The sequence below is a fragment of the Gymnodraco acuticeps genome, unplaced genomic scaffold (genome assembly GCF_902827175.1).
Source record: "Gymnodraco acuticeps unplaced genomic scaffold, fGymAcu1.1, whole genome shotgun sequence".
Taxonomy (NCBI): domain Eukaryota; kingdom Metazoa; phylum Chordata; class Actinopteri; order Perciformes; family Bathydraconidae; genus Gymnodraco; species Gymnodraco acuticeps.
Window position 1 is genome coordinate 89,193 of NW_022992223.1, and position 18,835 is coordinate 108,027.

General features: G+C 38.6%; 1 protein-coding gene across 4 annotated transcripts in view; it reads right to left on the reverse strand.

The window, feature by feature from the left end:
• Nucleotides 1–18,835, reverse strand: part of pld1b (phospholipase D1b) — a 44,083-nt gene that overhangs the window by 25,136 nt on the left and 112 nt on the right. The window contains exons 2-9 of one of the 4 annotated variants that reach the window (XM_034206039.1): nucleotides 16,607–16,759; nucleotides 5,459–5,628; nucleotides 5,215–5,378; nucleotides 1,262–1,404; nucleotides 1,044–1,155; nucleotides 890–955; nucleotides 717–775; nucleotides 72–164 (exon numbers count right to left, since the gene is read on the reverse strand). In XM_034206039.1, the coding sequence (XP_034061930.1) occupies nucleotides 72–164; nucleotides 717–775; nucleotides 890–955; nucleotides 1,044–1,155; nucleotides 1,262–1,404; nucleotides 5,215–5,378; nucleotides 5,459–5,597 (776 nt within the window). In that variant the 5' untranslated portion in view covers nucleotides 5,598–5,628; nucleotides 16,607–16,759. Of the gene's footprint in view, nucleotides 1–71; nucleotides 165–716; nucleotides 776–889; nucleotides 956–1,043; nucleotides 1,156–1,261; nucleotides 1,405–5,214; nucleotides 5,379–5,458; nucleotides 5,629–9,393; nucleotides 10,201–11,123; nucleotides 11,264–16,606; nucleotides 16,760–18,835 lie in introns of those variants that run through there. The other 3 variants (XM_034206040.1, XM_034206041.1, XM_034206038.1) reach the window with 3 other exon arrangements.

Below are 18,835 nucleotides of genomic sequence, written 5' to 3' on the forward strand. Positions count from 1 at the left end.
CCTGGAAGTTTCTCTATAATATCAAAAGGCAGGTCTGAGTATTAGAAAGATATCATGAACTGTGTCCTGACCGTTTGGACCAGCGGTAACAAATCCGGCTGCGCCCGCAGCAGTTCAGCCCGGGGATCCGATGTCCGCCAGATCTCTTCAGCACCATTCCTTCTCTGAAAGATAAAACAAACTCTAAATGTGTGGAAAACAAAGCACCATATAAGGCTTTAGATATCGCAGTTCACGGTATTCTAGCATTGGTTGGTAAATGCTTAATAAAACGGTTTTGATTGATATCCACATTTGAGTTGAAGGAAATCTGCAATTGTTTTTATTATTTTTTTATATTTACTTAGTTATTTTTGTTATTAGTATGTTTCTTAACTATTGCACTATTTTGCCTGTATCTTTATTTTATTTATTGTATGTACAAAACAAAGCAAGCAAAGTTCCTGCATGAGAACAGGACAAATGTAACAATTAATAGTAATAATACATTTAATTGATAGGACACTTTTCTAAGTACTCAGAGACGCTATTTCTGATTATTTTCTATAAATAAATGTTTCAGAACCATACATTACAATTTTCTCGAAACCAGTCACATTAAACTAGTATTAAGTAAAAAGTTCTGTCCGAAACAGCAGGACTAAGTCGTTTTTGAGGTTCAAGAATTAAATACCAAAAGTTATTTATTAACATTTTTGACATGGTATTGTTCTTACAAGCCTTTTGGTCCCAGATCATGGATGAAGGACAACTGGCTGACGTCAATGAACTCCATCTGAAATAAATAAATAACTGTTTCTATTACAACATTCATCAACATATTTTCCCAAACTATTTTGTAATTTATCAAGATAAAAGAACCCTTTTTCTAACTCCAAATGCTCCTTACCGTTGCGTGGTAGTTCCTGTACATCGGCTTCTTTAGCAGATTATTCAAGTAATCTTCCAATTGTTTCTGCAACGCATAACAGAGAATTCAGCAAGATAATAAAGTATTCAGGAGGGACTTTGATTGACAGTAGTGTCTCAGGTGGAGGGCGTACCCTTCGGCTGGACACCTGGTCCTCCCTCTCCAGATCGTCTCCTCCCACTCGGGGGAGGTTCGGCATCTGCCCCCCCTCGCTCCTTGTGACCGCCTGCCTCTTCACCGTGTGGCTGCAGAGAAACATTTTAAATACTAGAACAAAAAAATGTCAAAGAAAGAACCAAAGATGAGTTCTATACATAAACGTGCGTTATTCCAGAAGGGGAGAAGGCAGACCTGCGTTTGGGCAGCGGCAGCCTCATGAAGGTTTTGTACGTCCGCAGCTCTCTGTGCAGATCCATGAAGTGTTTCTCATTCCTCTTCACCAGCCACGTGAACTCCCCGTGCTTCATCTCGATCTTAAATACCGCCGGCAGCGACTGATCAACACAGACACATTTAATACATTTTAAGGAGGTTACCTCGTTTTGACAAGATTTGAAAAACGAACCAAAGGATATTGATAATTGCTAGCAACTTTGCTAGTTTTAGCAACTTTACAAAATCTATTTGCAGCTTTAATTAAGCAGAGTCCTTTTTTACTGCTTGAAGAAAATTATAAATTCATCATATTCTATAAGAGCATCATATGTTTGTAGCTTTTTTGCTGTCCTGTGAGAACCATGTAACTCTCGAATGAGTCAACTTTTAATAGTGTCAACATAGCTGCATTGATATGTTCAGGAGGTTCAGGAAAAGTTCAAGTCCTGTCATATAAAGCAGCAGATGTAGTAGGAAATGGAAGTACTCAAGTAACAACCAAGTACCTAACAGTTGTATTGAAGTACAGTACTCAAACATGTTCTCAATTAGTTTTAAATGTTAATAATTATGTTTAACTGTTCAAATAAATCAAGCCTGGACAAAAAAAAAAAACCTTGCCGAAAACTGAAGAAGAAATGTGGTTGCCATTACACTCACACGTTTGTGTGAGTGTATCTAATTTAGCAGTGATTCCATGTCAGCCACAGCTTGTTACAAAAAACATGACTGATAGTGTGTTTAACAAACTTAAACTAGCTTTATTAAATGTCAGGTCTTTGGCAGGAAAAACATTTTTAATCAATGATTTTATCACTGAGCACAATCTCGATTTTATGTTTTTAACAGAAACTTGGATTGAACAGAATAACAGTGCAGCTGTTCTTATCGAATCAACCCCTCCCAACTTTAGTTTTATGAGTCAGGAAAGAATGCATAAGAAAGGGGGTGGAGTTGCTATTCTGTTCAATGATTCCCTTCAATGCAGGAAGACATCGTATGGAAACTTTGATTCTTTTGAATATGTGGCCCTTCGGCTGAAATGCTCCTCTCGAGCTCTGTTCCTAAATATCTATAGACCACCCAAATACTGTGCAAGCTTTTTTGATGACTTTACTGAACTGCTGTCTATAGTGTGTATTGACTTTGACCGTCTAGTCATTGTTGGTGATTTTAACATCCATGTTGACAACCTCCAGGACAGAGGGGCTAAAGAACTATTTTGTGTTCTTGATAGCTATGGACTGACTCAGCATGTGACGGAGCCCACGCACAATAAGGGGCACACTCTGGACTTAATTATCTCAAAGGGTGTGAATATCTCTAAGGTTGTGGTGACTGATGTTGCACTCTCTGACCATTCCTGTGTTTTCTTTGAGAGCTCTATTTCTGTTCACAAAAATGTTCAAAAAGAGATAACCACAAAGCGATATTTAACTGAAAACACTAGAGAAATGTTTACTCAGAATTTCTCTTCCACACTTGCCCCTGCCAACATCTCAGTAAATGAGCTAGTAGATCATTTTAATTCAAAAATTAAAAATGTTATAGATGCCATTGCTCCAACTAGGTTAAAGGAAGTGTCTGGCAAGAAAATATCTCCATGGAGAAAGGCCATGACCGTGAAAACAGAAAAAAGAGAATGTCGAAAAGCTGAACGCAGGTAGCGAAAAAACAAATCTCCAGGTTCACTTTGAAATCTATAAAGAGAGACTTGGCCTTTATAATTTGGAATTGAAAAACGCACGACAATCGTTCTTCTCTGACATCATTACCAAAACAAAAACAACGCACGTGCCTTGTTTGCTACCGTCGACAGACTAACTAACCCCCCAGTGTCAGTAGCCTCTGAATTTCTATCCACCAGGGCGTGCAATGACTTTGCCTCCTTTTTCACTGACAAAATTCAGAAAATCAGACAAGCAGTCAGTGCCTCTGTATCAGGAACAGCAAATGTGTTGTCCCTATCTCCACTTAACATCAATTCAGACATCATGACACAATTCCATCAGATTAATGATAAAAACCTAGAGGACATTATTCAACTTCTGAAATCCTCCTCTTGCTGCCTTGATATTATTCCAACAGGATTTTTTCAAAGATGTTTTTCGCTTGCATGGCCTCAGATCTACTTCATATAGTAAACAAATCTCTTCACTCAGGTATTTTTCCACAGGCCCTGAAAACTGCAGTCATTAAACCGCTCTTAAAAAAGAATAATCTAGATGCTTCAGTAATGAACAATTACAGGCCCATATCAAACCTGCCATTTCTAGGTAAAATCATTGAAAAAGTTGTTTTTCAACAGTTGAGTAATTTCTTGCATTTAAATAACTGTTTTGATGTGTTCCAGTCAGGCTTTCGTCCAAACCACAGCACTGAGACTGCTCTTGTAAAGGTCTTTAATGACATCCACTTAAACACAGACAGTGGCAGAACTTCAGTGTTAGTATTATTAGATCTCAGTGCTGCGTTTGACACTGTTGACCACAGCATATTACTAGACCGACTGGAAAACTGGGTGGGACTTTCGGAAACAGTTCTGAATTGGTTTGAATCCTACTTAAAGGACAGAAACAACTTTGTTTCTATAGGTAAATACACATCTGAGTTGACAAATATGACATGTGGGGTTCCTCAAGGCTCCATCTTGGGGCCTCTTCTCTTTAACATCTACATGCTACCACTGGCTCAGATAATGAAGAACAACAAAATAAGATACCATAGCTATGCAGATGACACACAAATTTACGTAACAATTTCACCAGGAGACTATGCTCCAATTCAAACACTGAGTAAGTGCATTGAACAAATCAATGACTGGATGTGTCAGAACTTTCTCCAATTAAACAAAGATAAAACTGAGGTAATGGTTTTTGGAGCCAAGTCAGAACGTATAAAAGTTAGCGCTGAGCTTCAGTCTGCAATGTTCAAAACAACAGATAAAGCCAGAAATCTAGGTGTAGTCATGGACTCTGACCTGAGTTTCAACAGTCACATTAAAACTGTTACTAAATCAGCCTACTATCACCTAAAGAACATATCTAGGATTAAAAGACTAATGTCACAGCAGGATTTGGAAAAACTTTTCCATGCTTTTATCTTCAGTAGACTCGACTACTGCAATGGTGTCTTCACAGGTCTCACTAAAAAATCTATTAGAAAGCTGCAGCTGATTCAGAATGCTGCTGCTCGAGTCCTCACTAACACTAAGAAAGTGGATCACATCACTCCTGTTCTGAAGTCTTTACACTGGCTTCCTGTGTGTCAAAGAATAGATTTCAAAATACTGCTGCTGGTTTATAAAGCACTGAATGGTTTAGGCCCAAAAGACATTTCTGACCTCCTGCTAAATTATGAACCATCCAGATCTCTCAGGTCTTCAGGGACTGGTCAGCTTTCTGTCCCCAGAGTCAGAACTAAACATGGAGAAGCAGCGTTCAGTTATTATGCTCCAAATATCTGGAACAAACTCCCAGAAACCTGCAGGTCCGCTGCAACTCTGACTACTTTTAAATCCAGGCTGAAGACTTTTCTTTTTGTCGCTGCTTTTAATTGAACTATTCATATCTTAGACTGCACTGTAACTTTTATCCATGTACTTTTTTTCTTTTAATGTTTAATTGCACTGTAACCATGTATTTTTTCTTTTAATGTTTATTTTATTAGCTTTTCTTTTTAATGACTGATTTTAAATGCCATTTTCTTAATCTCTTTCATTTTTTGTAAAGCACTTTGAACTGCCTTGTGTTGAAAAGTGCTATATAAATAAACTTGCCTTGCCTTGCCTTGCCATTATACCGTTGAGCATCTTGCAGATAAAAAAACCCTGAGCAACAAAAAAACCTTGCGATTCAAAACCAGTTTGTGTGGAATTGAAGACGAAAAAAGACTGTACAGAGGGAGTTGTTTAGAAGGTGTGTGTGCACCTTGTTGACGCTCCTCTGCGCGGTGACGTTGAAGCGGTCCTGAGCCGAGGTGAAGCGCTCCACCTCCAGGATCTTAGCGGTGATCGGAGACGACAGGAAGACGTTGGCCTCCGACTCTTTGAAGGCCACCATGTGGTAGATCGCCTTGAAAGGAAGACGCTCGGCTGCAGAAACACACCAGCAGATATAAAACCAGACAAAGACATGATGGTAGGTGAACGCCACGCTGAGAAAACACACTGACCTGAGAGGTGAGAGTCCGTGGTGTCGTACTCTCCATCCTCCAGGTCCAGCTCGCGGTCGTCCAGCTTATCCATGATGCCCGTCATGTCGTTGGCCACCAGCTGCAAGGTGCTGCTGGTCGGCTCGGACTGACGCAGCATGTTAGCACTCAGTGTGGAGCCCCAGGCTCACCTGGAGAGACAGGTAGGGAGGAGACCCTCAATAACAAATTGTATACTTATTGATGCTTACAATGAAAGAAAAACCCTAGCGATCGGCCTGGTGGGCAATTTAATCACCTGAAATCTGACTTGGATTTGACCTTTTTTACCTTTGACAGATCCCTATCTCTGTTTCTTATGCTATATCTAATAGAACTGCTCGGGTCTTGATAGATTGAGTGGGGAAGTTCATGAGATCTTTCTAGAGGGTTATCAAGAATAACTTTTATCCAATGACCTTTTCCCTCTCTGTCTGTGTCTGTGTATTCTCTTGTTCCGATCAACCCAGCCAAATCTTTTTTCTTGTTTTGTATCTATATCTACGCGAGGCTGATCCTCTTGCTGTAGTCCTGTGTCTTGGATCCTCTATCCTGAGTTCTGGATTAAGTCGTGGACTTCGGGTCGTGGCTGAAGTGAACCTGTCTCTGCGGTCCTGCCTTGGGTCTCGTCATGCTGCTTCCCTGATGGCTTCCACAGGATTGTAGCTGACATCCTCGTGGATTCATCTTCTTATTACAGACACATGCATTTCCTAACATTCGGTCTATATGCTGTAAAATGTATTATCTCTTCGATTTACACACGGCATCTATTGCACGTCTGTCCGTCCTGGGAGAGGGATCCCTCCTCTGTTGCTCTCCCTGAGGTTTCTCCCATGTTTTCCCCTTAAACTGTGGGTTTTCTCTGGAAGTGTTTCCTTGTACGATGTGAGGGTCTAAGGATAGAGGGTGTCGTTTTTCTCATACTGATATTCTGAACAATCTGTGCTGTTGTATTTGCTGTAAAGTGTCTCTACTGTAGGCTATGTTTATTATATGTACAGCACTTTGGCTCGACCAAAAATCTTTATAAATGTGCTATATAAATAAAACTTGAAGGTCTCAAAAAGCAATATATACCTTTTGAGGATCATTATGGCTGCAAGTAAAAAATAATTTTAAAATGCAGAGGAATCCCCACTCTGTTGCTTTTCGTATTAACATGACTCCAAAAGGAGAAGGTGGAAAAATAAAGGGGATTGTAATAAACATCTAGGAATGTCTTATTTCTTGTATAACCTCTTTTACATGCATTTATTTTCATTTCTTATCTTTAATATTCACTGATAGTGCCGTGTTGTCCATGTCCTAACCTGTTCTATGTTAGAACATTTAAATAAAAGTATTAAAGAAGTAAGGTGGAGGAGAAAGTGTTAAACCAAAATCTTCCTCAATTTGAAGGACGATATTCATAACCCAGACACTCTCTTCTACTTGCTCTTCTACGGCTGGAGCATCTGCAGGAACTGAATAATAAGCGCTGCTTCTGCACTGGATCCATCACTAATGCAAAAACCAAGTTCCTCATCCATCATCCAATACTTTCTTTTAATGCTCTCCATCTTTCTCCCCCGGCTCCCTACATCCAGCCACCATTTGTCGTTGCAGCCAGATCCAAACATCAGGAGCAGCAAAGGAGAAGAACAGGAAGCAGAGAATGTGTGTTTGTGTTTGTGTGTGTATGTGTATGTGTATGTGTATGTGTATGTGTATGTGTATGTTGTATGTGTGTGTGTGTGTGTGTGTGTGTGTGTGTGTGTGTGTGTGTGTGTGTGTGTGTGTGGGTGGTGTGTGTGTGACAGAGTAGGTGAAAGGTTGTTCAAGTGTGCGCTCAGGACCATACATACCAGTTGCTTGGAAGGTTTCACATGTAAATGTTTAACTTTTATTTTACATGAATTATGACTCCAACAGCCAGAATATATAATGTGTAATTCCACAGGATTCATTCAAAATTGGGTTTGGGCAGAAGTCAGTAAACCTCTCTTTGTATGAGATGACTCAGTAAAAAAAACAATTACTGTTTTGGTTCTGCGGAGAGTTAAGCTGCGGTTTCACTGTGGTCTGTCTGCTTTCACAAAGACACCAAAAGCAACCAGAGCGGGCATGAAATCAACAGCTCTGATCCCCACCAGGCCTGTGTGCTCTTGAGCAAGGCGTTGAACCCCCACGTGCTTCTTTAAAAAGCTTCGATCTGAGAATGCAGAATTGGCTCAAATAGGCTGGAATGAAATGTAAAAAAAACTGTAGTTTAAATAGAATTTTACACAAAAACAGCCAAGTGTCTCCTTCTGCTTGTACTGATTCATGTTTCTCTCGTCGGACTGTGGAAAAAAGTGTCCCTTTAATGTTTCCCCCCCATCATTAAAACACCCCCATCATTAAAACACTTTTTCCCCCCCATCATTAAAACACTGTTTTTTTTAATTAAGCTTTGAAACGAGTTTATCGATTGTTCTTATTAAATTTCCTTTTTGTAATTGAATACAAGTCATAACTATTATTTGATACGTACCCCTTTTAGAGGCCAGATTAGGCAAGATCACATTGGAAAATAAATTGCAGGTCCCAAGCCTTATTTATAACTATTTTACAGTATAGATATATATTTGTTTCTCATTGGGTATTTAAGCAAATTCGATGCAAATGCAGCAACATTTACTGTTGTACAATAAAGGCAGCAGACACATTTGGACACACCCACACACACACCCACCCACCCACCCCCACACACACGTCAGTAATATGCAAACAATGTATACTGTGTGTGGCTGTTGTTTTAAGACTGTGTGGTAGAAAAATGTTTGTGTGAGAGTGCATCATAGGTATGTCTGCAGACGCCTGGCAAAAGATCCCGGTGAACCAGTGGTGCAGGGAGGTTAGAAATAAATGTAAGCCAGCAGAACCTGAACAAACTGCTCTTATAAAGATTAAAATAAAGCAGCTGGAGGAGGGCTGGCAAAAAACACTTCTCATATTCCCTGCTCATGTAAAGCAGCACAGCTTCAGTTACATTTACTGCAGCTCTGTATAATTATACAGTCTTTTGTCTGTGGGAGAATGTTGTTATCGACAATAAAATAACAGGAACTTGACTTGTTCCCCACATTTGAATTAAATTTGAATTTTTTTTATATTTGTATGCCAAGAGTCTGTATCCTTGAATACTAAAAAGCATGTTGTCTCTACTTCCTTTCACATAAACTAATAACACCTGCATTGTTTACCTTATAGATAAGGATTAATTATCACATTTTATTTTTATATTCTTTGAAAGCATCAATGGTTAAACCTACAATATTGTCACAATATTAATATCAAGGTATTCAATCAAAAATGTTGATTTTCTCAATATTGCCCAGTCATAGTTACATTAAAGGTGGGGTAGGTCATTCACTTCAGACACCCTTTTTGTTATATTCCATGGAATGCTCTTCATTTAATCTGTGGAAGCCGTGGCGCTGTAAAAAGCACGACCAATCATTTTAGCCGGCCCGGCTAAAATAACTGGATGGCCTACCTGCCTGTCAGCCTTCCATCTCGTGCACAAACGTATCTCGTGCCCTCATTGGTCATGTGCGCGTTCGTGTGTGTTGGAGGAGGGGCTCTGTAAGGAAGTCTGAAGGAAGGGGCAGATTTTTTTCGGCTGCGTACTCCAGTTCTAGCGCGCTCGAGCTGGTTTCTCCATTCTTACCTACCATACCTTTAAGTGAATATAAAATATAAAAATAAAGATTCATTAAGCTGTCAGGTTAAATCCTTTCTATTTGAGGATATTATCTGAGAACGATCCAAATGTAACCTACATGACTAAAACAACGAGGAAATGTAATGTCCATAATTTACCTTGGAAATATGATTAATGCAGGCTGAGTTAGTATATGAGATTGTGTGCATGATGCCCAGTGAGCACTCACATTAATTGGGTACAGTGTGGCCCATCACCCCCCCCACTGCATCACTCGCCAGCCAGGTGGCAGGCTGCTGAGTCCTCATACACACACACCCACACAGAAACATACACTCACACACACCTCATGCAATCAGGTGGACACACAAAATCCTTTTTACTTCCTTCGTTCTTTAACTTGTGAAACTTGTCATTTTGGTGCACACAATTAAGTATTTCAAACCATTTTGTGACACATTCTGCAAGTCCTCAGTATCAATCATTATCCTTAGTGTTTTTAATGACACTTCATGGGTAACAATAGGAAATGTGATGGTTTCTCCTTCTTAAATTAGATCAGATATTACGCTAAAACGCCCATTCATAGTGACAACAACAAAGGAGTAATGCGTCAGAGGTGACACTGCAGAGAAAGTATGTAAGATTTATAACAATACTGTATGATGAAGAAGAGATTATCAATAATAAACATGGTGTGTGAGCCTTAACACACCCAATAACTACATGTAGGTAATAAATACAAGTGATGAACCAGAAACAAAGACCAATACAATAAGAACAAATCTTTTGAATTGAAAACAATCAAAGCCATATCTAAAAGACAAAAGTCTCAACAATTATTACGTTTCTCAACTAAAGAACTTCTACAATGTATCTGTGGAGCATTTTGGCAACACTTACCACCATTTTTTAAACATTTAAAACACCAGAAGAAAAAATGACAAACTGGTTAATGTTTTTTTTTATTTACTATGAAATCATAATAAGCCGTATTGAAGATGTCAAATTTGGCTCTGACAACTTGTGATGGCTTTTTTTGTTATTTTCTATATTTTTGATAAAACAGTCGATCCAAGTCAATGTTATCCATACAGTGCATTTTACAAAATGTTGCATTATGAAAATTGCCCAGACAGAGCAACAGGAATCAATGGGTCTTGTACATTTAACACAGAGAATGTTGAGATTAAACAAATAATTACGGATTAAAGTCTGACGTTTTTTTTAAGTTCGATCAAAAATGTTTTGTTAGTGGGAAAGATATTTGAAAAATCTGACTGTGATAGCTTGGACTCTTAAAATCTTTTTTATTTGAAGACTCAAGATTGGGTTTCTGTAACCTGTAATGCCATTTATTGTTTTTTTATATTTATAAGTACATAATTCTAAATGAAAAAGGGTTCTAACAGATTAATTTAAGACATTTTGAATGCCATATAGGATAACATTTTAGACCAATTTTCGGTCCATCATCATAACAAAAATAATGATGTTATCAATTTCTTTGAGATATAAGAGTACATTCAAAGAAACAAAATGATTCATAAGATCTTATTTTCCACATCTTATCATTTTTCAAACTTTGAAAGATTGATTTCTGTATTTTATTACCAATTAAGGCCTTAATAGCAACATTTTGGACCCAAAACCCACACTAACGCAAAAAGCCATCCTGAACCCACCAATAGGCTGAAACACACTATTATATAATAGGAGGAGCATGAATTTACTTTTTTTTTTACGCATACACACAACACACACACACACACAACACACACACACACACACACACACACACACACACACACACACACACACACACACACACACACACACACACACACACACACACACACACACACACACCACACACACACACACACACACACACACACACACACACACACACACACACACACACACACACACACACACACAGTGAAGGCATCCACTGACCTGAGCCCGCGGAGGCTGAGTAAAGCCCATCTCCATCTTGACAATCTGACTCTCCTCACACACACTGTGCAACTGCACTCTCACACACACATCCACAGACACACACACACACACACTATTCCAGAGACCAGCAGACAGGCAGGGAGTCTCACTGAGGAGTGCAGCAGAAACACAGTCCGAGGAGGGGAAGATTCAGCAAGGGCGGGACAAAGAAGAAAGGAGGAGACCTGATTGGCTGGAGCAGCTTCAGGAGCCAATGAGAGAGGAGGAAGGGGGGGACTTCCTGTTTGAAGCATCTGTCTGTGTTAAAGGGAAACTTCTAAAAAACTAATTTTTCAGGCAACAAAAACTGTAGCGACTAAAATGCGAGGATTCAAAGCTATTATTAGTCTTTTCTGACAGCAAAGGTGAATATTTGGGTGTTTTCATCTGATTGTCAAACAAAACAATAAATATGAAGACATGAATCAAGGAACAAGCATGATTCATATTTTCTTAAGGACCAGACTAAACTACAAATCAAGAAACAGACCGAAGAGGGCAGCACACCCTCACATCCAACAAGCTGAAACTGGAAAAAGTGTTTCATATTTTTGTATAAAAAATAACTCACACTTATTTCTTTCTTATTTTTTTGACTAATTAAAATTGATGGTGAAACACTGAACGTCTAGTATACATACCATAGACTGATACATACCCCTACTCTCTCTGTTGAATTATAATTAAATATAACAAAAATAATCAAGTAATCAAATGTTTTTCAAGAGCCCTGTATTATATATGTTTGGGTTAATATGGTCAATTGAGAAAATTCAAATGTGATTCTTCCGTGGATGAGAAGAAACACAAATAAATCAGGAGTTCATGACACAAACCTGCACATACTGAATACATGTTGTTTTTGGAAACAGGCAGAGCCAGAACGGATGGTGACTCATATTGACATACCAGAGAGGTATTCAGACACCCACCCTCATACACACACTTTAAAATACTAGCTTAACTTTTCTCTTTGAAATGTGTCACAGAGAATAAGTAACCTGCCTTTAAACTATAAATCATCTACAGTGACTCTTTTATGCACCGTTCGAATGAATAATTACTAAAAACGTCCCAATATTGTTTGAATAAACCCCTCGTGTGTCTTTTGTTCATCCACCCCAAACCACTAAGTGCTGCAGAACTTTGAAGGTTAGTTTTTATGAGCTGGAAAATAAATAATGAAATCCTGAAGGTGAGGCAATAAGGAATGTGGAGAAGTTCAAGTGCATGACAACAACAGAAAAACACCAAAAAAGGTTGATGAGATAAATGTAAATTCATACATGAAGCATACATGGTTTAATAAAAAGGTGTACACTATGTGTTTTTTTACAGACGTGCTCTCTCTTCTAATCACTGAATACTTCCTGCTCCTGATCAATAATGTGCTCATTATGTTCTAATCACCTCCACCATTTTTCTTAACGAGAGTCTTAATGGTTATTCCTGGTTAATCTGTCCGTGTTTTTCCACCTTTAAGGGCAGCCGTTTTCCTCTGCTTTGCTTTGAGCATCATTGAACTTCAGCTGCAATTAAGGTTGTATAAAGTTTACAATTATCATACATTTCAACTATGGTAGTGAAAAAATTGCTTTAAAGAAAAGAAAATAAGGTTAACAATGTTAATAATTTGTATAATTACTACTATAGTTTTTCTATTCTCATTTTTTACTTCAAATTAAATTAAACTTAAATAATAATAATTCAGCACATTTCTTTTTAAATCCCAACGTTTTATTAAATAAGCCAGTGAAATACACAAATGGGGGGACAAATCTAAAAAACGGTTTCTCTCAAATGCACAAAAGAAATGTCAAAGTCATGAGCTGGAACTATGAGAGTAAAAGTATTGTGAGACACTGCCACCTACAGGTCAGCTCTGTCTAATGCATGCACCAAAGCACAGATAATACGATTTCTGCACATTATTCAAGTGGTGGAAGAAAATACTGAACACTGCACTGAAACAGACATCGTGCATTCAGGATCAAGCTTGTAATAAATGCAGATTATTGTATTTCTACATTTGTTCAGTAAAGAATCTGAGTACTTTTCCCACAACTGTTATGAGGTTAACCAGAAGTCAGACTTCCATCCGCACATTTTAAGACACTGAGCTTTTCTTTCTTTAAGTCTCCTCTTGTGTTTTTACCAAGAAGCAGATTGTTTTTATCAGCTGATTGTAATCTCCTGACCTGTGTAACAACACGATATACTCTCAATGTTTTCACCAGCCAAACCAGCAGCACAAAGACTGTGTGTTTGCTTTATTTACTGAAACATGTAAGGCATTTAGCTAACACTCCTCCCTCCCATCACATCCTCAAATCACCATTAAGAGCAACAGGAGGAAACCCACATCTCACTGAAATAACAAAAAAACAGCAGCTCAGTTCAAGCATTGTGTTCCTTTTACAAACAGATTAACTGTAGTATTTCAGGCACAAACCTATTGCTATTTTATGATTCTAAAAACATTAAACACACTATATGCATCATACATTTTTTGTGCATGTTTAATTGTTTACTCATGGTGGAGTGCAATGAATCGTGTAAACTTCCTTGTGGCTACTGTAGAGTTATATTTGTATTTATTCATGTTAGCAAACTATGGATAAGCTTAAAATGGGAATAATTTGGGTAAAACTGTGAGCTGCATTTGGGGCCTGTTGACATGTGTTTTTGAGGACAAAGGAAGATGGGGGAAGGTGAGAGCATGTCCTGATTTGCATTCAACTTAGAACGAGCTACAGTGGTTTGTGATGTTAAGAGAGGTCTCTTGGGTTTCTCTGGTGCTTATCAATAGTAGCAGTTAAGTGAATACTGTTCAAACAATACCTGTGTTTGTGTTTTATATTGATTTCTCTGTTTTATCCTTTCATAAATGTAAGGACTACAAATGGCTATAAACATTCTGGGCTGGTTGGAGTAAACAGGGTTTTATTGCTCTGTGGGGGAGGTGTAGGTATGCAGGCCTTGAGACCTTTTGTTGTAAGGTGAGCCTGTTTGGTTTCCTGCTGGCCAGCGTTGCGTCTCCCAATGAGATGACCTGAAAAGATGACCAGCTGACCTAAACCCTAACCCCTCCTTCTTGCTCTGGTATATCTCCGGTGGATCCCTGGCGTTCGGCCTCTTCTTCACATGCTGCCCGAGCGGAAGGATCTCCGCAGCACGCGAACCAGGGCAGGAGTAAGCCGGCATTACTCCTTAAGCATTACAATATAACTGTAATATATCATGTTGCATTGTAATGATTGTATTGCATTGTCATATTGCCATTAAAGTAGATTATTGTTAACGGTTACTTTGTAGATATGGATTCCTTCCTGTATTATAACCAGCTTCATAGGAACGCGCGGAGATTTGAAAAGCGGACCAGTTATCCCTTTTAATCTCCAACACTACTTAACTTATGTTGAGGATGTAATCCTTTTATTTAAAGGGGCCCTATTATTCTCATTTTCAGGTTTCATATTTGTATTTTGTGTCTCTACTGTGACATGTCTGCATGCTTTAACGTTCAAAAAGCTCTTTATTTTTCTCATACTGCCTGAGCTGCAGCACCTCTTTTCACCCTCTGTCTGAAGCCAGTCTGCTCTGATTGGTTAGCTGGCTGGCTCTGTTGTGGTTGGTCAACCACTCATGCCCCTTTCACACCAACGCGTTTTCAGAAAAGGGAAACCGGAGCTGAACCAGAAAAGCTCTAGCACGGAGCTAGAGCGGGAAAAGCGCTGGTGTGAAAGCCGCATTAGAGATTTCCCGCCCTTTAGCCCATAAAGTGCAATGTGTTGGAGCGCTAGCCATAAGCTAGGGCTGCTTAATTAATCGTATTTTAATCGCAATTACGATTTTGGCTTGCACCGATTATGAAAACAACATAATCGAAATAAAACGATTTATTTGTTGTTATTATTTTTTACTATTATTTTTTGTATTGGTTTTTCAGTTGAATTATACTTAAAGTTCAGGGTAATCAACTGTTAAAAACATACTGTTCAAAAAAATTTTTCAATAAATTGATGTTTTCAAAGTAAATGGATAGTCGTTTTTAATAATCGTGATATCAATTATTGACCCAAATAATCGAATTATGATTTTTGCCATAATCGAGCAGCCCTACCATAAACACAATTGTAATGTAGTGATGACCATTTAGATGCACAACAACCTATATAACACACTACAGGAAAGGGAATTCCCCTAAAAAGCATAAAAGGGCCTCGTTGGTTCAACATACTTTCATGGATATCTATCGCATCTGAGAAGCAGACATGAATGTGTGTGTGTGTTATAAATGCACCTTCTTCACATGCTGAAAGATGGACATGAGTGTGAGGAGCTTTTATCCTGCAGGGGTGTTTCTCAGAGTTAATTTAACTCGACACACTCTGCAGAGAAGATCAAACCAGCAACCTTTTGGTTTCACGATAATCTGTTTAACCCCAAACCACTGTCTCTTTGAGTTTGTGTAACATTGTGAGCTTTTTTCCCTCCACTTTCAGAACACTTTGGCAGCATTAAATGCAGTTATTGGCCACTTTAGAAGGTGATTTCTTTAAATGAAATTCAAGGACTGACTGACTGACTAAAATAAGTCAGACTTCAAATGCTGTTTTCAGATGGCAGGTTTGACATTTGTTTAAATCAGTTGCACTTCTATTAGATAGCGCTCCAACACATTGTACAAGTACGATAGGCTAAGGGTGAGACATCTCTAAACTGTTGACCAATCACAACAAAGCCTACCAGCTAACCAATAAGAATAGACTGGGCTATGGTTTCAGACAGAGGGTGAAAAAAGGTGCTACAGTACAGGCAGTATGAGAAAAATAAAGACCTTTTTTTAACATTAAAGCAGGTAAACATGTCACAACTGTTATCACAGAGGAGACAGCTGATGTGCCATTTCCTGTATTTTGGTGTCACAATTATCATGTGTGTAATCAATATTACACATGGCTGTAATATTTTTAAGACAAGTAATGTACATTTTGTAAGACATCTTGATTGAATTGCCTTTGGGGTTGAGCCACATTAATGATTTTTGTCAAAGAAATAACCTAATACAGGATAACGTTTCTCAAAACTTTTCAAAGTTTAACATTTTATGAATGGTTATTAATTTTGCAGTCAATTTAGGAATTATAATGAATAGAGTTTGAGCTCCGGGATGTGTAGTTTTAGTTGGGTCTCCTTTTAAGGATTTAATCTTACTTAAAGCTAAACCTTTCCCTACACACCCACTGCCCCTTGAGCCCTATCTGGGTGTGTGTGTGATTGTTTGTGTGTGTGCGAGTGATCCTTAACCTACATCACTGACACATACCCACAAAGTCAATCAAGCACTCCCTCGCTGTCGACTATGTTTGCTGGAAGAGCCATTATATGAATATATAAACACACACACACACAAATGTCACACACACACAGTATCCTACCTGTGCACTGCCAGAACAAGAGCCAAGCCTATTAGTCCGTTTCTATGGTGAGTCAACTTTGTCCCATTTCACTTGTGTCAAACGAATTACCGGTACGTCTCCACACAGCGACTGGAAGAGCAGGTCCTTCTAACACACACTCACACGCCCATCCTTACACACACACCCATCCACAAACAGAATAAAGAAATTAAGTCTTTCCTCAGACTTCCCGTCAGTCTGCCTCTTAACATTTTGAAAACGTTCCCCAAATCAGCCACATCATTACACAACAATCTTGCAGAAAGAGCAGCGTTTCAACAAAATGACTGTGAAATGCACATAGTGCAGGCAAAGGAACAATGTCAGTGGAAGTGCAAAACAAAAAAGACTACAACTGCCAAGGTAAGAAAGAATAAACATCCACAAGCTTAAAACTCTGCAAGCGCAAAAAGACTTTCAGCAGCTTCAATAAGTTCAACTACAGATTCTGGGGAAGAATCCAAAAATACGGCGACATGATTTGGTCTGCACTTCATTATAATAATATACTGCACACACCCAAAAGTGCTCCACAACTATAGAAGAACAGGGAAATTAATAATAGACACAAAAAACTAAACGGAAGCAACCAAAAATTAGAGAAACACAATCTGACACCTGACCTGAAACACAACTTCCTCTAACATAATAAAAACATTCATCCTAAAAAAGGGAAATACTTCAGAAATGAGTCCTCCATCATTCATTGACTGAACGGCTCAAGACAAGATCTGTCATTGTTGGTTACAAAATATCATAATAGTACAATCTAAAAATAGATCATATTTTCAGGGGGATGACATATAGTTTGGCATCTCCGAACCATCCAGCGACAGAAAATTAACAATGAACATTTGTTAATATTTTTCATTTTTATTGCAGATTACATGCAATACAATCTCCCTTCAAGAGGGTTATTATTATTAATGTATGATGTATTGGTTTAACAGAGGTGAGGCTTTTTATACTTTCCGTTTGTTGACATTATTAGAAAAAAAAAAAATCTTCAGACAATCTCCCCCCCCCCCCCCCCACAATGCACTGGTTTTCATGTTAGTGGTGAGCCGAAGTGGAGATGGATCATTAGTGTCATAAACATCAGAGCACTTCTTGTTTCTGTAGGTCCATCTTGTGAAGCAGGAAACAGGGTAGTCAGTTTCACAGAAGAACAACCAGATGAGCTGATGACTCAAAAGTACGGAAGAGTATTAGTGCCAGTAAAAAAAGAAAGTAGGATGACTAATTGTATTGCATTTTGCATTTTAAGAATGACATCGAAATGCCAATAAAGAAGTCAATGGAAGTCGAAAAGTCAAGAAGACAAAATGTTGAGAATAAAGTCATTTTATAAGCTAACACTGGTTTGATTTATTACTAATAATTCAACTTTATACAGAACTTTTCAACTGTATCTTGAAATAAAACATATTTGTGCTCTGACTTTATTCTCAACATTTCAACGTTATTCTGACGGATTTGTCTTCAATTGAATCTCTCTTTCTCTGAATTATGTTCTAATTATGGCAATACCAATTACATGTTTACTTTATTCTTGACATTTAAACTTAATTATCATAAAGCAAAGGAAATTCTTCCTTCTCTGGCATTTGCTAGACTTCATTCCCAAATGAAGTACGAAACAAGCATTGATGACACATCTGTAAGTCACAATGTTTAAATGGGTTGGTGAAATAGTATAATAAATGTGATGGACAGGCTGGTTGCATGAAGTGGTTTTTGGTTTGACTGCAATCTGTCGAGGGCTGAAAAGAAAGGAGGCTTTACTTCAGGTCTGACCCGTTCTCCTCCTCGGGCTCAGCTCCGCTAACCGCCTCCGGGACCGGCCTCTCCGGATGCTCTTCTAACATCCCCGTAACGCATGGCTGCTGTCTGACCACTGCAGTCTCTCACACTCACACACACACACACACACATGCGCGCGCACACACACGCGCACACACATACACCTCCACCCGCTGCTCTGCAAACACACCGCTGAGGACGGATGCCTCCACATGCCATGGATACACCAACATCACCGCCGCATCGCTCATTAGACGCTAACTTTACCTCAAATGACCGCTAATTATGCACCAGTGCCGCGACAACACTAGTAAACTAAAGAAAAAACTGACACATTCTTGAAACACACATACAGTTATTAAAGTGTGGTTAAAATACTGATAAACAGCGACATTTTTTATATTT